Genomic DNA, 20,681 nt, shown 5'->3' on the forward strand with positions numbered 1-20,681 from the left:
ACTTTTGTCAGCCGAAGATGATGATCTGAGGATAAGCTGAGATGGGTTTAAGTGGTTATGTCATTGACTTTTTAGATTTGAACAGCTGGCTCAAAGGGTGATGGCCTAGGTTTTTTTTTTTTTTTTCTTCTTTTATTTTTTGAGAAGATTTAAAGGACAAATAATATTGTAAATTATGTTTCCCATTAGCATACAATGAATTCTCATCTCAAAGTCAATGCTGGAAAGCACAAGCTTGATCCCCGGGAAAACACTTGATTAGTTAATTATAGTACTGGTTTGATAGTATTTCAGTATCAAAGTTCCTTTTTTAATGCTTTTGTTTGGTTACTCAGATACATACATTACTGTTCTTGATTACTATTTTTTTTGAAAGCTGGGTTGCAAGTTGGGATACCGCTAAGGAATAGATATTAAATATATCAGTCAGATACGTTCAGAATTGGCTTCATTTGCACATGCAACACCTTATGTGAAGGGCGTGTTACCAATTGAAAATACAGATTTGTGACGTTGTATGGGTTATTTTTCTTCTGAATGGAAAGAATCGAAAGATCCAGTGTAGTTTAATGATATTGTTAGTATATTCAAGACCGTAATGTTAAATACAATTTTGGAGTGTGTAAGATTTTTTCATATAGGTCTCTAATTTATTTACTTTTTGAATTATTTACTTTTTTCAAAAATTGTGTGCAACACTTGCATACCTTAGACTGTAATTTTCTGCTTTTAATATTGATTTCCTTTTCCCTTTACTAATGTAAAGAGTTGGAAGAAAGGGATCAAATGAACAGAGAACACAACCCAATGTTATTGACAGTACAGTTTGTATTTCCACAACTTTACATAATCCCAAACGTGGGACGAATAATCGGTGATCCGTCAGTAAAAATGAAATTTTGTGAGGATTTTTATCACTCCCAGACCATGTTAATTAAGGCCTAATACGCAACTTGAAACCCAAACCAACACGAAAAAAAAAAAAAAAAAAACCAGAATTGCAGAAAAATATGAGGCTACTCTCTCTAGTCTGTATCCTGTGCCAATTTCTTCATGGACATCTTACATTCCTTCCAGGACCCCCATAATAAAAGTGCGTTCCCCATGCAATATTTCTCCCTTTCCTTATATTATAACACCCTGGATGATCAGCCAAGAGATGAAGGTTTGATAGAGGAAGCAAGTTATTATCCCAGTCAACCACTTGCAAGTTTCTGAAATATGATGCTCTTCCAAATCCTTCTCCTGCAAAATGGCCGCTACCCATTTGAGTAGATGTGTGAAAACCTGATGATCGAGAATTTACAATCTCTCCTCCAAATTGTACCATGCTGGCATGATTTCTCAAGTGACTGAACAGAAATGCTGGCCAATATCCTACAAGTAGACCGGATCCAAATTCCAGCCACCAATGCCCATGCTTGGGATCCTACAAGAAATCAAACAAATTTGTTTTAGCAACATTTTGATAGATTGTAGGTCATATGCATTTTGCACTGCTAGTCTTACGTCATTTAATGTCTTTGACTTCATAGTGGAAAACATGATGAGTTCTTCCTTGTGGATCTAATTGTCTTATTATCTAGTACTAATTTCATAGGAAGGGAAAGGAACCACAATCATTAATGTGAGTAAAAGATTAGAGAAAAATGCAAAATGAAAACTGTGCTTTTGACTTGTCAATCCCAAAAGCTGGAGGCAGTGTAAACTACATAATATATATGGGACCTCACTAAGGAAGAAAGAAGAAAAGTTCATGCAGCAGGAAGCATTTTTTAAAGGAAAAATAAGAGAATCTTAGGTTTCTAATAATAAAAATAGTGGCAAAAATCAGACAGAATGGTGTCAATAAAGGCACTTTGCTTATCGGTTAATTAATCATAAGTGACTAGCAAGATGTGTCGGTTATGAAATGTTGAATCAAAATATTCTTCCCAAGGGTTTTGTCAAAAGATATCAGACCATGAAGTTTACAAAGTAGAAACAACAGGCCAAAAATAAGCAATAGATTTTTCATTATTTTGAATTAATTCTATTCTTTATTAACTAATTTAGTGTGAACTAAGACTTTACCTTCCAAACCATTAGGCCAATATCGAATTGTCTACCCTTGTAGGAGGACCTTGGATAGATTGCTGCTCCAATAGCAACCCTGTTGTTGGTTTGGATGAAGCCTGAGCACAGTAAGTTGTAACATCCAGTTGCTTGGTATGCATCGGTCTGTGGTTTGATTTAAATTTCTATAAGCACAAATATCCTTTTTTCTTAAAAGAAAAAGTAGGACTAGTATTCTCTTGTTGGAGTACTTACCGTCCAATAAGTGAAGAACCTTGGATTGTTGTCTCCATATAGCTCTGGGCTAACCTGAAGAGTATAGGATTGCAATATCCTATTAGATGTAGGGAACTTTAGGGACATTTCGAACCCTAGATGGATACGTGTATTGGGTCCAATCCCATCAGTTTAATATTTCAACACAACACTTACTGTGCCATTACTGTTATAATTCAAAATATTAATAATTTCTTATGTTGATTGATGTGGCAGGTTTTCTCATCAATAGTAAATTTGGTTTGTCTATAAGCGGACTTGCAAATATCCTGTGCATATAGTGTAGGCATGCGCTTGGCAGTTAGTAAATACATTCATACACAGAGAGAGACTTGCCTGCCAACCAGCTTCAATGGTATTTAGATCATGGCCAAACGAACCAGAAATGACCCAAATTTGTGACAAGCTGAATTCATATTGATCAGTCACTCGGGGCGCCCACACGTTCATGCTGGCCTTTGCTCCATAAAAGCGATCTCCATTTGCAAATAGAACTGCATGCTGCAATAACATACTTATCAGTCAAATACTGCAAGCATACAGACATGAGACATGCAACATAGAGATATTTGTGCACAATATGGAATGCACGAGTCAATAAATTTATATTCATCTTGCTTTGAACTGAATGTCCTGTAATAGCACCGAGGAATCAGAAAGCCTGGATAGGATCTCAGTTGCATTCCTATAATAATTCAGAGTACTCTGTAACTCAAAAGTCTATTTTTAGAAATTAGGGTGCCTTCATTCCTGCTCCTTACTCTTATAATCTTATTTTCCATAATGAGCTTTTTGATTGGGACAAAAATGTAGAAAACAAAATTGGCCCTTTTGCTGGAAATTAGCTCTTTTGGTGCCTTGATTCTAGGAATCAGAGAGAGATCGTAAATGACAGAACAGATTTACCTTTCAAATGATGACAACGAAAAATGAAATTTAGAAGAATTTTGCTGAAGTGGTAATGAAAACTACTTCCCAGGACAGATTTTCGGAATCCAGTTTCCATTTTCATTCACCCTTTTGGTGTTCTTTTCTCTATGCTTGTGTAAACTAATTTTCTTCAGGATTCTAACCTCGTGACCACTGCCCGTAGAGTCTCTTCTCACATGTCTTGCTCGTTTTCTTCCATATCTCCGAAGAGAACTTGCTCTCAAAATATCTTTCTCTGTGGTTCTTCTAATTGGAACAGTTCCCTCTGGGCATGATTCGCCAGATTGTGTCCATAGCTGCAGGCTCTCTGCCACTGTATCTGTAGTGTCATTGCCCTTTGGCCTTTCAGGTGGATCCTGTAGAGCTGAAGCCTTTTATTACCTCAATTATCTACAATAATCGAAAGAAGAAATCTTTCTGCAAAGTCGAAAATGTAAAAATGAACGTTTACGATTTTAAAATAACAGAACATGTTCCTTTTTTTTCTTGTCTAAGTTTAAAAAATCTTGATAAAAGAGGGAAAGAAAGAGTGAAATTACCAATGGTTTATGTCCTTGGAGCTTAGGATGGTCAAAAGCAGGCTGGAGATGAGATAGCACGCAGTCTATTACATCACCATCAGGGCTCTGCAGCAAAAGAACAAGAACCCAGATTAATAAGCCACGAACACAATATATATATACATAATCCATGAAGAGAGAACACTGAGAAACACAAAGGTATATGCCTGAATTGTCTTCACAGCAGGTTTGTTGATCTTCCTCAGATAAGCTCTGATCCTCTTAAGCTTGTTCAACTCTGAACCCGGGTGAAAAGTTTGGTTGGACGGCAGCAAGTGGCCGGAATCTGATACAATGGGGAGTGACTGGACAGGGCTAAGCAAGGAGGCTACAAGAAGGAAAGCAACAAGAAGCATGGGAATGATTGAGGGAGTATTGCAGGAAACAGGTGAAGCAAGTTTTGAGGAATGTGCCGGTGCAGGTGCTGTTGTTTGTAATGGTGCAACAATTTGTGCTTGTATGCATCGTTGTTGTACTGTTATGTGATGAATTGTAGAACATGGTTCATTCCTCTGTTTTGTCCACAGAATCGAATCTCTCTTCCTCATGTCCATACAAAAGCAACAAAGCAGAAGAACCATTCAAAGAAAAACCCAACTTTGTGCTCACTTCCTCACCATTTACAAGATATAAATTATAAACAAGCAGTCTATCTCTCTCTCTCTCTCTCTCTCTCAGAGTCTCTCAGAGAAAGAGACTGGCGTCTTGGTTTTGTGTTCTGACACCCGAGAAATTTCAAGCACGACCATATTTTAACCATATTTGAAAAAAAAAAAAAAAAAAAGCTTGGTGGGGTTGTACTTTTCGAAGTCTAACCCATAATGGTCAATGGGAGTTTTTTAACTTTCCCAACCTAGAGAGAGAGAGAGAGAGAGAGAACAACCTGTGGTCAAAAGAGTTTTTTAACTTTCCAAAGCAGAGAGAGAGAGAGAGGGGCCGCCGCCGGGGGGGGGGGGTTGTCCTTGGTGGATACAAAGCCCGAGAGGAGAAAAAGAAAAGAGTAGGAAGACTGAGGTATGAACTCAGCATTACTTGAATTAATTATGCCAATGAGTGCAGAATCACACTTCATTCTGGGTTACCATTTTGACCTTTTTCTTATCTTTGTTTTTTTAATTTTACATAAATTATTAATAAGAAATATTTCCTATTTTGTTATTATTAACTTCATTGCAGGTTCCAGATACGTCTAGTTTACCAATTTGTTTGTTGCAGGATCCTTTCTGGTGTCACATTGAAGTACTTCCTTTTTTGAGGGGAGGGGTTGGGGGCACTTGGGTTGAGGTGCTTCTTTTTTTCTATGTTTATTCTGTAGAATTGCACTCAAGATGAATGGTATCATGGTCCTGTGATCGCTATTGAGTATGGAGTATGGAGTAAAAGTAGAGCATACTTTGAACAATTGGTGGGCCATTCTAATCATCATATCAGATAAACCATGATGATGAATAAATTCCTTTCTTTCCCAAATGGGTGTAATTTCTTTTGACTATTAGTGAGAAATAGTTCTTATCCAATAGGTTCCGTTAATGATTCACTGTACTAAATCCTACTGGTAAGAATTGTGAACTTCAGTACTAAAAATCGCAAGAGCCTATATATTGTGTCTATGTTTCTCTAAATTATAAAACGTGTTTGAGATAAAAGAAATTGTAAGAAATATTAATATGAAAAAATGTTGAATCTGTCTCTTCCAATGAAATGAAAATAACATGTTCTTTTTTACTTTCTTTCAGCAAGCACACAAAACGAAATTGTTTTTGGCAAAATGATGATATCCCTTCATTTACCTTGGCAGGTAGCCATCCATTTGAAAACCTGGCTGACACAATTGATTTCTCCTAATTTTTCTCACCAGTTTAATCATAGTTTTACTCGAAACATGTGACAAATAATTATAGTAGCTGTAGCAAATTTACACAGGAAAATAATGCTGTGGGGGCCTAGTTCCACCAGTCGACTTAGTACTGGATGTTATTGTTGTCAGCATCATTAATACAATGTGATCGAGTTTATTCAGTTGTATTACAAATATATATATATATAAGATAATCAAAATATCAAAAAAATAAAAAGAAAAATGTTAGAATTTTCAATTTGGTTGCTTATTTACCACATTGTAACTAGATTTGATGAGAGCCTCATGTTTCCAAACTATCAGTACTGTCGTCCATTACTTTTTAAAAAGTGAGGGCTTTGAGAGGGCAAACCAACATACTCAAGAGGTGACTGAACGAGGCATTTATTTGTAACAGGCAAATGGGGACCCTTCTGACATCTCCACTAAAGAAATTCAACATCTGTAGTCCCTACTTCCTTAGAAGTTGCAAGTTACACCCTACCCAAATTATTCACCATATGGAAGAAGTAAATTACCAAAACTAAGGAGAGAGCATGAAGAAAGTTGTAGCTAGAAATGAGAGAGAGAATCTCCAAATCTCCACCGACCAGTTTTTCTAACAACAGTTTTATGTTATTTTCAGACAGACATGTCCTCTTTAGCTGGAAACTTCCGGTTTCATTATCTCATGATCTAGAGGACTGGTATTTAGATATCTTTGGACGTAGGTGGCTGCCTCCAGCACAGTCAGTTTTAGTTCTGTCTTTTCTACTGTGTTCAAGCCACAGCAGGTGGCTCATAACAATACGTTTGCTATTTGAAATTCTTGAAAAATAACCCAGGTAGGGACATTTTTCTAGGCCTCTTGTCTGAGAAAAGATTAGACTGGAACGTTTTTCTTTTATTAGACTCCTTATTTGGACTGTAATTACTGTTCTAGAGTATTTATTGGGAATTTGGGATTCTCACCCCCTTCCCTCTTTCTTTGGATTTTCTTTGTCATTAATGCAAACTAAAAATTCAGGTAAGATTGTTCCCATCCTTTTTAAAGTCGTGGAAGACTTTTAATTCTTCTGCTGGGTATTAGTTGATGGTATAATAGAAAGGTATGGGCCCAAAACCTGGCCATCATTCTGGGTTCTGGGCAGTGTTGCTTGCCACTTCCAAATGCTTCTAATCTTTGCCTACCAGTCTTTAATTTTCTCTTCTTTTCACAAAGGTCCACTTACACCCTCAACCACCTCTGCTAGCTGCAAATAAAAGGAATACTGTTGGGAATATCGATTTGGGTCCACAGTCTCTCACTCTCTCCATCAACAACTGGCAATGAGAGTATTAATTAAGTTTCTCAGTACTGGAATCATGCCCCTTTCTAAAGTAGTTCTGCGAGAATAAATATATATCCATATAATTTGAATCTAACCTAGATCTATGCCAATATTTACTGTTGAGAAAAGGCTGCTAACGCATGCCATACTTTTGAAAAACATGTCAAATATGCAGAGAAATTCTCCTCGATGATTAATTCTCACGAATGCAGGCCAATGGTTTAATTTCCCCTTTTGCATCTATTTCTAATGGTTGTAATCTAAGCATATAGCAGGTCAGGAGAATGCATGTGCATGCCCCACGGGGGATTCTAGTACAGATCAATCATCCTATATGAATGAAGAACAACAATCGAAGGCACCGGATACTTTCAGCTTTAGTCTATTAGATGTATTAAGTGAAATGATAAATATTGTTTTTCATCTTAAGTTTTACTTGTTAATCACAAGTACAGCAGATGCGACTCTAGCAATACTTGTTTAGGTTGCCAAGGAAAACCCAAACAGAAGCATAACCTATATAAAGCTGGAAGTACTTCATGATATGAGTCCAGTTCCATTCGATAAGCAAGTTAGCCATCTTTTGGACTGGAAAAACAAAAAGAGAAGAAACATAAGTTGAAATACATAAGATTCTAAAACTGAGAGTCATCATGAGACAGCCCATTTATAGTCCAACTGCAACATGGCAATGACGTTAATTAGGTACAACTACAAGCATGCGACAGTACTAGATCAACCAATTAAGATGATGCTTGTTATTTTAACTAATTAAGCATATATATTAAGTGCCCATTTTTAAACTTTGAAGATGGTGATGGATCATGATCTCATACATATGGATGTGGATTCCATGTGAAGCTATCGATCTATCTATCTTTCTGATTTAAAAATAATGTGACCCTTTTTCACTTTCTTTATCAAAGAAAAGCTGAAAATCCCTTTTGCCTTTGCAAAAAGCATATATTCAATACTCTCTAAGACTACATTTGAATGTTGAGATAAGTTGAGTTGAGTTGTAAATAGTAATATTTTGTGCGTCTCATTGAGATGAGTATAACTTTGTAGGTTAAAATATATGAAATAGGTTGATATGAGTTTAAATAAGCAGTGAGTCTCATCAATGATTTATTTGAGATGAGTTGAATTTAGTTCAACAACCAAACACAACCACTCTTAAGCTAGCTAGCTAGAATAACTTGCATTTGGTACACTTCCACGTCACATGAGCAACAACATTAAATTGCCACAAAAGTTAGATATGCTCCTGTTTAGTTGGTTTCCCACAAGATCAAGATTTTTTAGAATTTTTTAACTCTAATGAAAAAATATCAATACAGCATTTAATATTGTTAGGTCAACAGCTCTGTGTTAATCTTTATTCAAATTGTAGACAATGTTTGGGTAATCCAAAGGCATCTAATGGCAATAATGCTGGAGAAAATTCCCAAAATTCTGGGTTCTGGGTCTGTTCATATTTTGTAGTTTTATCTTTGAGGGAAGCTTCCAACATGGTCATCATACTCCAGATGTGTGCCATTCTGCTCCAAAGAAATAGCAAAGAAACTTCCTCTACAGTCTGCCAAAAGGCCCAGTACTGTTGTTGCGGACTGAAGGAATCTAAACCAGGACTACTTCCCCTCCTCCACAGTCCACAAACACAAACAGTGGGAGTTGCAACCTTACCAAAACGGCAATTCGTTTAGTGATGACTAACTAGGAGTGTAATTGGTGTGATTCGATTTAATTTTAGATAAAATTTAAGATCAAATTAGTATATATTGATTTTATATTTTAAAAAATCAGTTACTCACCAATTACCCCCCTAAATCAATATATTCGATTTTACCGGTTCGGTCTGATTTTCTGGTTTTAATATATTAAATATATTAGTATTCAAAAGAAATATATTAAAAATTTATTAAGCAATAAAATATGTTTAATATATATTTTTAATATTTAAAACAGATGATCAAATAAATATTCATATTTAAGATTAAAATATTATGTTATAAATTATAATATATTATTTCATACATAATTATATATAAAAAATTATATATAATATAAAATATATTAGATAAAATATTAAAAATTAATAATATATAATATGTGAACCAGTCTGGTTTGGTGTTGGAAAACGTAAAATCAATTCCAGACCGAATTTGATCGATTTTTAAAATGAAAGAATCGATTTCAAACCGAAATGGTCGAAAGCCAGACCGAATCAACCAGTTCTAGCCGGTTTTCCGGTTTTTCGATTTATTTTTACACCCCTATGACAAAGTTGCAATTTGAGTGGGATGGGAGTAAAGTTGCAATTTGACAAAAATATTGGTAGGTCGTTTAGATTTCTTAGGTTGATTAATTCATAGTAATGCTAATATTAACTAATTATATTTTTTTATTTCCAAAATGCTTAAGATTTTGTCTGCTAAACAACTAAATTACAAGCACATTGTTAATATTCAAAATCGCACAACAGATCAAAATAAAAAAAGAGTCATTCGCGACCTATGTATCTTGGATCTCGATAAAGAGATCTCAACCCCACAAGAAAGATTTGGGAGTCGATACAATACTCGTACATAAATATATAGCAATCAATAATAATAAAAAATATAAATAAAGAATGAGATAAAGATTTATGTAGACATTGGACTTACGTCCACGCATTATTTGGAGGATAAATTTACTGTAATGTAAATATTTTATAGTGTCTCATATAATAAGGGTAGGTGAACCCTTGTGCCTAGAAAAGATCATCACGTTGGAGTTTTCCGTCCCCAATGGAGTCTCTTATCCTCAGGTTGAAGATGATGGTCCCTCTTTTGATCTATTAAATCCCTTTTATTGAGGTATTAGGAATTGTGAGAAATGACACGTTCATGTCTCCTCACCTTTTGCCTGTGCCTTACTCAGCTTTTGCTTTTTGTCTTTATCGCTACCTTGGCTTTTCCGGTCTATTACTTGTTAAAGAGTTTTGTACCTGGTTCATCGTCTGCTACATTTAAATTAAGGAAAATATTTTATATAAAAAATAATCATATAAAAATAAATCTATAAATTAATATAACTTAATATAATATATTAAATTATAAAAAAATTTTATTATAAAATAAATCGAACAAATTTTATAATATTATATCAATTTATAAATTTATTTTATATAATCTTTTTATATATATAATAATTCTCTTAAAACAATATTTCTCAGGAAATACAAAGATCATTACATAAAATACTAGAATGTATACATATAAGAGAATCTTTTATATAACCAACACATTATATATTGACGTAGACATTGTCACTATCCACTATGTTAAAATATGATTAGCGTTTTGATTTTTGATTTTTTAAAATTATAATGAATGTCAATATAATATATTAGCATTTAGCACAACAATTTGTGTGTAGTTAAACTCTTATATAATATAAAAGAGAAACATCTGATCACAGAGAGAGAAAAGGTGGCATGCATGCATGCATGCATGTCATGATATGCGAAAGCTAGCGGATCTTGATTAATTTATTGTGCATATAGGTAGGTGCACCATTAGCCATGCCTTCATTAATATTCTTATTCTAAGTAATCAATAAATTAATAGATATTCGATGGCACGAATCTTTAAGATCATAAGTATTTTAATGAATATCACACGTACGTACGTACATGATTACAGTACTCATCATTCATCCACATATCTAATTACAATATTTATAATTTTGGAAGCATCTGTTTTTCTTCTTAAAAAATATTAATTTAATTTAACTTTAGTTTATACAATTTATTAAAAAAAACTTATAATTAAAATAATGTCACCCTTATGCGTACAAAACCATATATATAAAGTTATAATATAGTTTCTACAAAGCATATATATATTAGTTTAATTAATTTCTTGCTGTATCTACTTATAATATAATTAACCATATAACATATTCATGATCCATAAAGTGATAGCTGATTCAAATTCTCTAAATAGATCAACAAAATTAAAATTATAATGTATATTTTTATTTTTTATTTTAACTATATATTCTGATAATCGAGTATTCATGTATTAATACAGGTCTAGCTAGGATTAATCAGACTATATATGTAGTCCAATAAAAAAAAGGTCATTAATTATGTGCATTAATCATCATCTATATATCTAGTCAAGAAGATCGCCATTTTTCTTTTTGGAGAAATTATGTACATATAGATATATACTTCAGTCCACACTTGACTCTTGACCTTAATTCTTTTTATTAATTTGAGATTGCAGTTTTATCATAATTTATCTGAAAATAGGAAATTTCCCCAATCATATTTACTCATGATCTCAAGCCATTAGCTTGCCATATATGCATGCATGTTGCTAAACACATATATGCATGCATGGTAGCTAGCTACGCATCTACACTAATTTTCTAGCTAATTCCCATGGTTTTTAAGTTCTCTTGCACACACAGGCAGACTTGCTGGTTTATTTCAATTTCCTTGCAATTAGTATAGTGGTCTCTTTCTTCTCTTCTTTTTCTATTTTTTTAATATACTTTTGGGTTTTTTAAGCTTGGTTTTGAGAGTTTTTTGTAATCCAAACTTTTTCTTAAGGTATTTTTCAAAGTGAGGGTTGATAAATGTTAAAAAACATCCAGAGACCGAGTTTTGCCCTCACTTAAAACTTCTTTTCCGAGCTAGCTAGTTGATTAATATTGTTGATACCTTTGAAATAAGTCGCTAAAGATGAAGATCAATACGTATAATGGGTGTCCCATCCTTCCTAGCCTTTGATTCCATCTTTTTCTTACCCTTACTGTATATATTAAGAACAGAATCTTCTTCTTTCTTTTTTTATTCTTTTTTTTTTTTTTAACAGAATCTTGTTTGTTTTTCAAGGTTTCCCTTATTCTTCATTTCACCATCTAACGTCCATACCATCACAAGTCACAGCGCATTATGAAATAATATCTCTGGTTTGATCATGACTGCTGCTGCTAGCTAGCTAGGTACCTGTAGTATATTGTTAGAATGGAGAGCACACAAGGAAGAAGATGAAATCTGTAAATTCTTTCTGTATTGAATATGAATTATGCTACATACCACCGGGGCGTAACCCCGCCGCGTCCCCGTGAATGATGTGGCAACTGCCACGTCAGCCGGAAAAAAAAAAAAAAAAGAGAAAAAGGCTGAAGAAAGCAGAGAACGCGGGATTAGACATTTTTGAGGTGAGTTTGAAGAGAAGCGGGCAGAGGCCAAACCGGAAGCTCCCATCACCGAACCGGAAGCTCCCATCGCCGACAAGCTGAACCCTTCATTCATCTGTGCAGTCATCTGTATTTGTGAATAAGTAAGAGAACGGTGAAGAAAACTGTGCAGGATCTGAAAACCCCAAGCTCGCAGACGTTGCCGAGGAGGTTGAACTGCTTTTTAGCCTGTTGTTTCATCTGCATTTGTGGGTAAGAGAACGGTTTTAACTGGTTTTTAGTTGTTGTTACACATTTTCTGGTTTAACAGAATAGTATCAACTGCATAATATTCTTTCTAAGCTCTTTCAAACTAGATATACCAATCATTCTTCGGATAAAAGGCCAAAAAAAAAAAAGGTTAATGTTTTGAGTATTTTTTCCTGCAAGGTCCATCATGGTACAATGCTACTACAATCCAGGATAAGTAAGAACATCGTATAAAAGTAGATACATATTCGTGCACTTGTATGAATGGCATCTCCAAGTTTTAAAAATTAAGTATACCCACAAGGAAAATTCCGACTTAATTAATTAATTATTTATTTTGATTAAGTTAGTTTTCTTTAGTCCAAAAAACAATTTGGAGAGATTAAACTTGATAGCATCAGTTATTTTAACGAGACTTGATTTTGAATCGATGTATTAATCTTAAAAAATTCTATTTAAAATTTCCTCTAAATTTGTAATCGAGGATTGTTTGATTTGTATCCCGGTAATGATATATATGGAAGCTCCTTGCAGATTGCTTGTGTGCAATCGATTGTAGAAATGCACATTCTCTGTCTATCTATCCATGAACTTAATTTCTTGCTTTTCATGCTATCAAATATGAAATTGAAGGCCATTCATAGTCATTTTTCGCTTTAATTTTTTATTTTGTTAACCTGTTTCGAGTATTTATAGATGAATAATGAGAGGGATAAGCTCGAAATATGTCAGGTTTGCGTAAGTCTTTTGTAAAAAACCTATTTGAATCTTGTATATATATATATATATATATATAATTTTTTTTTTTGAATAATTGAATCTTGTATATTTGAAGATTGTATATATCATTATTCAGTAAACTGCACTTTAACCGGGGATGTATCTAGCATTATTGTTAGGCTTTTCCTTAGAATTTGTAATGAAATTGAGGGTCACGGAAGTTTGAGGCTCTGTTATTAATTTGTAACGTTTTTGAGGCTCTGTAATGAATTTGACAGTTGTGGCTCATATCAAATGAGAGGTATTTTGGTGAACACCAGTATCTAGACTACTGAATTGGCAAACCAACAATAACCTTTTGTTCGTATCATGAAAACATACATCAAAAGATGAGAAAGGAAAATAATTACCACTTGGATATTTAACAATATGTTCATCAACATCAACACTTGGAAGGCTGAAGCCTGCTCTAGTCAAAAGATTACCTGCATCCCGCACCTAAACAAGATAATCTGAGAATGTCCAATAGGGCCTGTAATTGACATATATTTCTCATTTTATGTTTCTTACTCTATTATTTTGAAATAGAATTCTCAAAATAAAAATAAAAAATTATCAGCATTTTTTGCTGGAGTGGGTTATGATAAATTTTGAGCATTTTTTTTAGAGTGGGTTATGATAAATTGAGCATTTTTTTTAGAGTGGGTTATGATAAATGTTGAGAATTTTTTTTAGAGTGGGTTATGATAAATTGAGTATTTTTTTTAGAGTGGGTTATGATAAATTTTGAGCATTGGTAAGACTAGTGAGTTAAGACTGGGAGAGCTGGGGTTTGTACTGGTGAGTTAGTACTGAACGCGTATTAATTAGTTAAGAAAGTTTTGATTTGGCCCCTAGTAACTATGAAGAATCTAAGCAAGTACAAATAACCTAAATAGCATTCAAAGTTCATTTGATTAAATGCCTTTAAAAAGCATTCAAAGTTCATATTTATGTTGAATTACTTAATCCTGGTTGTAGTTCTATTATATTTTCCCAGCATGGGAAACGAGAAAGAACAGCCAACTACATGTCCATCATCTAGCTCAAATCCTCCATCGGAGGTATGTATGTTATATAATTGTGCACTTCAATAACATTGGTACTGTTGATATTTCTTGTTTGAAAATATATAAATAACTTTATCTAATAATGTTAGGCCATACCATCAACCACGCAAAACATTCCACCTTACATGGCTGGTTACTTTGGACCAGTGCCTACGTGGTCACCAACTTTTCTACCATATCTGGCTGGTAACCAATATCCAATCAACATACAGGTAGTGATAACTTGTAGCGGATTTTTTCTTAATAAGTTGTCTTTTTTGCAACTATTACAAAAATAAGGTGCCTTAATTGCAGAATGTGGTATTGATGAGCTTTGGTTAATTTGTTGCAGAATTCTGGTTACGGATTTCAAGGAATCATGGAACCTCCGACTCCTATCAGTAATACAAGCTCTGCCACGAGCAAGATATTTGGTTCAGAACCCGATAATAGAGCTAATGGTGTGGAATCTGAAGCGCCTTGTGGATCTCCTATAGTTGAACAGCGTACTGAGGAACAACCAAATCATACGGAATCTAATAGTGGCAGTCCCTTGAAATCTCAAAATGTCGAAGTGGTTGATGATGATACGATTGAGGAGCCAAAGTCGGGAATGGAGTTTAATTCTCTTGAAGAGCTATTATGTTATTATAAGGAGTACGGTAAGAAATGCGGGTTTGGGGTGATGACAAAACGGACTGATAGGGGAGAAGATGACTCTGTTAGATACGTCACTCTTTGTTGTGCCCGAGGTGGGAAGGCCCGGAATAGGACGTTGAATGTTGCCAAGCCACGTCCAACAGGAAAGACAGAATGTAAGGCAAGGATTAATGCCTTAAAGCAAGATGGAGTGCTGAGGTTGACGACTGTTCATAATATCCATAACCATGGCCTCAGTCCGAAGAAATCTCGCTTCTTTCGATGTAATAGAGAAGTTAGTGAGGCCGTAAAAAGGGTCCTAGATACGAATGATCAAGCTGGCATCCGAGCGAGTAAGAGTTATGGATCTCTCGTTGTTGGAGCGGGTGGATTCGAGAATCTCCCCTTTCTCGAAAAGGATTGTCGCAATTATATTGACAAGGCAAGACATCTACGACTTGGCGCCGGTGGTGCTGGAGCGCTTCGACAGTATTTCTTACGGATGCAATATAAAAATCCTGGATTTTTTTATATGATGGACATAGATGATGACGGGAGGTTAAAGAACGTCTTTTGGTCAGACCCCCGTAGTAGAGCAGCGTACCAATATTTCGGCGATGTGGTGACATTCGACACCACATACCTAACAAATCGATATGGGATGCCCTTTGCACCATTTGTTGGTGTAAACCACCATGGGCAGTCAATTCTGTTGGGAGCCGGCTTGATTTCTAGTGAGGATACCGAGACATTTGTGTGGTTATTTGAGACATGGTTGTAATGCATGGATGGTATCGCTCCGAAAGCAATTATCACTGATCAAGATAGAGCGATGAAAAATGCAATCGCTCTTGTCTTTCCAAATACCCGGCACAGATTTTGTCTTTGGCATATACTGAAGAAAGTTCCCGAGAAACTTGGCTCATATGGTTCCTACAAAACTGGGATGAAAAGTGCCTTGATGAAATGTGTATATGACACCCAACGTGTTGATGAGTTTGAAAAGTGTTGGGATGAGTTGATTACCACTTACAACTTGCATGAGAATGCGTGGTTGCAGAGCCTTTACGTTGAGCGTGAACATTGGGTACCGGCATATTTGAAGGAGTGTTTTTGGGCTGGAATGAGTACAACGCAGCGAAGCGAGAGCATGAATGCATTCTTTGACGGTTATGTACATTCTAGGACAAACTTAAAGGAGTTTGTAGACCAATTTGATAACGCGTTGAAAAAGAAGATTGAGAAAGAAAATCTCGCAAACTTCCAGTCATTTAATGTCACAATCCCCCTCATATCTCGATCTCCGATTGAAAAGAGGTTCCAAGAGTTGTACACGATTGCGAAGTTCAAGGAAGTTCAGCAGCAAATCAACGGCATCATTGACTTGAATCCGAAGTTACATAAAAGTGATGGTGCATTAAAGACATATATGGTTGAGGATGAAGTAGCTTTGGAGGAGTTCACTAAGGTGGTTCGGCATTTTGTGGACTTTAGTGAGGATGATGCAGTTGCAAAGTGCTCTTGTGGTTTATTTGAGATGAGAGGGATATTGTGTCGGCATATCTTGGTTGTATTCAGGTGTAACGATATTAGACATTTGCCGGAAATATACATTGTAGATCGATGGAGGAAGGATATTAAAAGGCGATACACATTAATCCACAGTAGCTATGATGAAGGGGACCAACGGCCCGATGCTAATAGATATTCAAGTCTTTTAAGTATTTGTTATCAGATGATTACTCATGCAGCTGGTTCGAGAAAGCATACTGAGGATGCGAGAAGTAAGTTAACTGCCATGATTGAGCTGTATCGTGCCAATGAAGAACCCCCATCTTTCACTCAACTTGGTTCTAATGTGGATCCTACGGCAAATGACACTATCGTCGGATGTTCTGGAGAAGTACACAGTCCACGGGTTGTGCCAGGCAAAGGCAGACCTCCATCTCTAAGGAGAGCATCCAGGATGGAGATAGACATGCGGAAAGCAAAAGCAAAGACAAAGAAACAACCGGCAAAGGGGAAGCGTAAAGAGGTGAAAATATTTTAGGTTATTCGAGTCTTCCAGTCATTATTATTAAATATAAGTTCACTAATAATGTTTATATGTTTGTTAATTAGCGGGATGGAGAAGATACCCAGTCCGTGGATAAAGGAGATACACCTGTTGCGGAAGTATGCAGGAGTTTATTTGGCCCTTCTGAGATCGATCTCTCCAATGTTGGACACATGCAGGTATATTAATTAGTAATTATTTATTAATAAGTTTATAGGCGCGGCTGTATATTTACCATTGATTTCTATTAGGCTATTCCAAGAGGTGTGGGTATAGACATTAGTACAACACAGGCCCAAGAAATAGTGATGCAGAGTCAAGAAAGCGTAAGTGGATTTGTGAACTTCATACCCGAGTTCTCTATATTAATATTTATTAGTACGCTTAATAAATATGTTTGCAATTATTTACAGATGCAAGTTGAGTTGGATGGATCACAATATGGCATCAACTTTGGGTTGGACGACACACAACCGTTGCAATGAGAATATTGTAGATTTGTATTGAATATTTGTATTTGGATTTAATCTATTTTGGTATATTCCAAGTTTAGAGTTCTCTATGCTATTGGCAATTTTTTATTGCAGCTTGTTTGTCAAGTTATTAATTATATGTTGGATGGTACAAAAATATATGTTGGATATTCCACTTGTGTAAGCTGGAGGGAAGAAGTTAGTACATTACGTTGGTGTTGGTGCAGGTGGCAGGATGAAGTTTTTCTGTTCCCTTACACCTGCAGCAGGAAGGATATTAAGTATTTTTCTAAGGTTTTGTTCTTTAATGCCATTTATGGGAGTGATCTAAAGTATTAAGATTGGTCAAGTTTGTACTTTATCATCTAATTCTCAGCTTTGGGTTGCAGCTTTGGTTTCGAGATTAATTATTAATAATATTTCTTTTGCCTCTTAATTTATTGAAGACCAATTTTTGAAACTTTTTATTTCTCACATTCAAGTAGGAAGAATGTGTTCTGGATTATTAACTTTAGGAGATGTAGAATGTGGTGCACAGGTTTTCAGAATGTGTTGGTATATTTTATTGTTCACTTTTCCCTCTATCATTTGCACGTAAAAGAGGCAAGAGTGTTGGATACCATGGGCAGTCAATATTGAGTGGGACTGGGATGAGCCTATATTCGCTCAGATTTTGTCTTTGGGGTGGGAATGGTTCATTTTGGCTTTATTTGCAAAGGAATGGGGAACGCTAATTGTGTTAATTGTGTATTTACGTGCATTTGTTAATTACCTTTCTCGAGTACGTGCACTGATTTGGTTCTACAGCACAAATCAATTCTGACTAACAGACACTAAAATGGGAGTCATTTACGTGCAGCAGTTTTTTAAGGGACAGTGAGGTACACCTGATCTCGCAGACTTCAAAGAACCTTGCAAGATACCTATAATTTCCAATGAAAAATATAACAAATAATGATCAATATAATGCTGTACAGTTTCCAATATAAATAACCTTTCCCTCCATCAATTTCATTCCAACCAAGCATTTGTACCAAAAAGAACATCTTCTATTCTTTGCCACAGAAACAAGTACCCAGCAGTCTTAAATTACATTCATCACCTCAGAGTTACATAACAAGGATTTCTATTCCACCAAAATATACAACACTAGTTAACAACAATCCCCCATTCACTTATATAACACAAGGTAAAATGCATGTACAAATACAAAACAACAGTAAATCCAAAATAGCGTGCACAACCCCCTTCTTCTAGCTTCTTGTGCATTAAGCACCAACTCCTTTTGCGTAACCTCGTCGCTTTTATTGGACAGCACCATGCTTACCCTCTCGAGGCGATCCACTATCTTATGTAGCTCAATCTCTCTCTTTTCCAGCATCTGAAGTATGTTCTCTACATCTTTCTCTTTCTTTAACAGTTCATCAATTCTTTCTTGTTGTTGTAGCTCAATCACTTCATTACCATCCAACCACTTGAAGAACTTACAATATGGTAAGCCCTGCTCAAAATATACATATATTAGAAAAGAGGAACTGTACAGTTTATTCATGCTCATTAAGCACCAAAATATATTAGGCAACTTGTGTTATTGTAGTTACCTGGGTATTATACTTTGCACACCCTAAGAAGGGTCTTCTTGAGTTTTTTGTAGTAGTTGACCATTTCAATGTGGCTTCCAACTCGCAGAAGCACAATTCGTTTGGGAAAAGATGATGAAGATATTGATGAAGATGATTTTGACATTCTAAGATGAACCCCCATAAAACAATTGAATAACAGTTGAATAATGATGGAATAATTATGTAAGAACGGGAAGTTTTGATAGATTAATGAAGAGCAGCAAGTTTACAAAGTATTATTGATAATAAAATTAGTCTTAAATTTTCAACTTTTTTTAATGAAGGGAAGTTAATGAAAGAGGATTATAGTTCTACATCATTGCGATAAAAAAAGAACCTGCTATGAGCACTAATGTAGACCAATTTAATATACACATTGTCAAAATTATTGTACATTTACATAACCAAGAACCTACTTGGTTGTTGAACAAAGTTGTTTTTTTTGGTAAAAATTGTTGTACATCTCACCAACAACTGAACGACCATTCAAGTGCACATTTATAATTGAGATTCAATAATCACTAAACAGGAAAACTAAGGATAAACAATCCAATCAACAACCTTGCAGCCTTGAAGTGCAACTAAGGAAAAACCAACAACTGAATTACATTCAAGTGCACATTTACCTAACCTCGAATTGTTAGTAAACGTAATTCGATTCAAGGTAGAGTTATGACACTTTAATATAGGAACACTAATTGCCTAAAGCCTGAGAATCGAAATGAAGATATAATATTAATAATATAGGAACACTTTAATATAGGAACACTTCAATCGGTTTACCTAATGTTGAAGGCAGTACACCATCGTAAAAGTCACAATGTGGTGCAGCTATGATACTTGATAGCCAAACCGTATCTCTATTAACTGTCTCTATTCTTAGATTATAGAATATTCACTACTCTTAATTCCTTCACTTCTTTATTTTTTTTGGACTAATGTAACGTCATTTTCCCCAAATTTTCCAAGCAGCCTGTAGCCCTAAGTATTAGAAGCACTCATCTCAAACAGAACAGAGAACCGAGATAATATTCACTAAAATTACTATGAACAAACCATAAAAACACAAACATTAGACTCATCAGCAATCAAACCCAAACGAGCAGAAAATAAATAAATAGAGCTACAACCAACCATTTAAAACTACAGCAGCTTATAAAATCCCAATCCGCCAATAATACCCAAAACTCATCAGCAATCAAACCCAACCGAGAAGAAAATAAATATATAGAAAAATGTTAAAACAAACCAAAACCATTTGAAAGAAATGCAAATGGTCGTGCCTTATAAGATCTCCAGCCCAGATTCGTGCCTTGAGGGTCGTGGGTTCGTGTCCTGTCACGGCCTCAGGGGTTTGCGTGTCACGGCCTCATCTCTCTGGGAGGACGACGGGGAGAGGGAGGGCGAGTGGGTTTTAGGGTTCGTGTGGGTTAGGGTTCGGTTCGGTTAGGATTTGTTTGGTTTAGATTGGGACGATGAGAAAGGAGAGATTAGAGGGAGATGAGAGGGTTAGGGTTCGGTTCGGTTAGGGTTTGTGTGGATCAGAGGGAGATGAGAGGGTTAGAGTTCGTGTGAGATGGAGATGAGGGTTAGGGCTTGTGTGGATCAGAGGGAGATGAGAGGGTTAGGGTTCGCATTCGTGGGAGATG

At 35.4% G+C, this 20,681-nt stretch overlaps 3 protein-coding genes and 1 long non-coding RNA gene across 4 annotated transcripts; 2 read left to right on the forward strand and 2 right to left on the reverse strand.

Moving 5' to 3' along the window:
• Positions 1–787: 787 nt before the first annotated feature.
• LOC122281226 lies at positions 788–4,551 on the reverse strand. The gene is made up of 7 exons (XM_043092575.1): positions 3,989–4,551; positions 3,801–3,887; positions 3,405–3,617; positions 2,668–2,832; positions 2,311–2,364; positions 2,074–2,220; positions 788–1,429 (listed from the first exon to the last, which is right to left on the reverse strand). The coding sequence occupies exons 1-7, from the start codon at positions 4,400–4,402 to the stop codon at positions 1,052–1,054; spliced, it is 1,458 nt and encodes a 485-aa protein (XP_042948509.1). The 5' UTR covers positions 4,403–4,551; the 3' UTR covers positions 788–1,051.
• Positions 4,552–14,194: 9,643 nt separating this feature from the next.
• LOC122282132 (protein FAR1-RELATED SEQUENCE 5-like) lies at positions 14,195–15,662 on the forward strand. Its single transcript, XM_043094091.1, has 3 exons — positions 14,195–14,257; positions 14,353–14,475; positions 14,595–15,662. The coding sequence occupies exons 1-3, from the start codon at positions 14,195–14,197 to the stop codon at positions 15,660–15,662; spliced, it is 1,254 nt and encodes a 417-aa protein (XP_042950025.1).
• A 3-nt stretch (positions 15,663–15,665) lies between these two features.
• LOC122282133 (protein FAR1-RELATED SEQUENCE 5-like) lies at positions 15,666–17,422 on the forward strand. Its single transcript, XM_043094092.1, has 4 exons — positions 15,666–15,968; positions 16,020–16,916; positions 17,003–17,116; positions 17,351–17,422. Exons 1-4 carry the CDS (start codon positions 15,666–15,668, stop codon positions 17,420–17,422), a joined length of 1,386 nt encoding a protein of 461 aa, XP_042950026.1.
• Positions 17,423–18,437: 1,015 nt separating this feature from the next.
• LOC122280621 lies at positions 18,438–19,052 on the reverse strand. Its single transcript, XR_006229959.1, has 2 exons — positions 19,012–19,052; positions 18,438–18,911 (listed from the first exon to the last, which is right to left on the reverse strand). It is a non-coding gene; the product is annotated as an uncharacterized LOC122280621 (long non-coding RNA).
• Between the last annotated feature and the right edge of the window lie 1,629 nt (positions 19,053–20,681).

This window comes from Carya illinoinensis, chromosome 11 (genome assembly GCF_018687715.1).
Source record: "Carya illinoinensis cultivar Pawnee chromosome 11, C.illinoinensisPawnee_v1, whole genome shotgun sequence".
In the NCBI taxonomy this organism is placed as follows: Eukaryota; Viridiplantae; Streptophyta; class Magnoliopsida; order Fagales; family Juglandaceae; genus Carya; species Carya illinoinensis.

Excerpts from the sequence above, each read along its gene's own strand:
- LOC122281226 (XM_043092575.1), bottom strand. The coding sequence starts at position 4,402 with ATGGTTCTTCTGCTTTGTTGCTTTTGTATGGACATGAGGAAGAGAGAT. Across the intron at positions 3,618-3,800 it reads TCCAAGGACATAAACCATTG|GATCCACCTGAAAGGCCAAA; the intron begins GTAATTTCACTC and ends TCAGCTCTACAG. Across the intron at positions 1,430-2,073 it reads TTGGCCTAATGGTTTGGAAG|GATCCCAAGCATGGGCATTG; the intron begins GTAAAGTCTTAG and ends GATTTCTTGTAG.
- LOC122282132 (XM_043094091.1), top strand. The coding sequence starts at position 14,195 with ATGGGAAACGAGAAAGAACAGCCAACTACATGTCCATCATCTAGCTCA. Across the intron at positions 14,258-14,352 it reads GCTCAAATCCTCCATCGGAG|GCCATACCATCAACCACGCA; the intron begins GTATGTATGTTA and ends TAATAATGTTAG. Across the intron at positions 14,476-14,594 it reads AATATCCAATCAACATACAG|AATTCTGGTTACGGATTTCA; the intron begins GTAGTGATAACT and ends AATTTGTTGCAG.
- LOC122282133 (XM_043094092.1), top strand. The coding sequence starts at position 15,666 with ATGGATGGTATCGCTCCGAAAGCAATTATCACTGATCAAGATAGAGCG. Across the intron at positions 15,969-16,019 it reads ACGTTGAGCGTGAACATTGG|CGAAGCGAGAGCATGAATGC; the intron begins GTACCGGCATAT and ends AGTACAACGCAG. Across the intron at positions 16,917-17,002 it reads CAAAGGGGAAGCGTAAAGAG|CGGGATGGAGAAGATACCCA; the intron begins GTGAAAATATTT and ends TTTGTTAATTAG.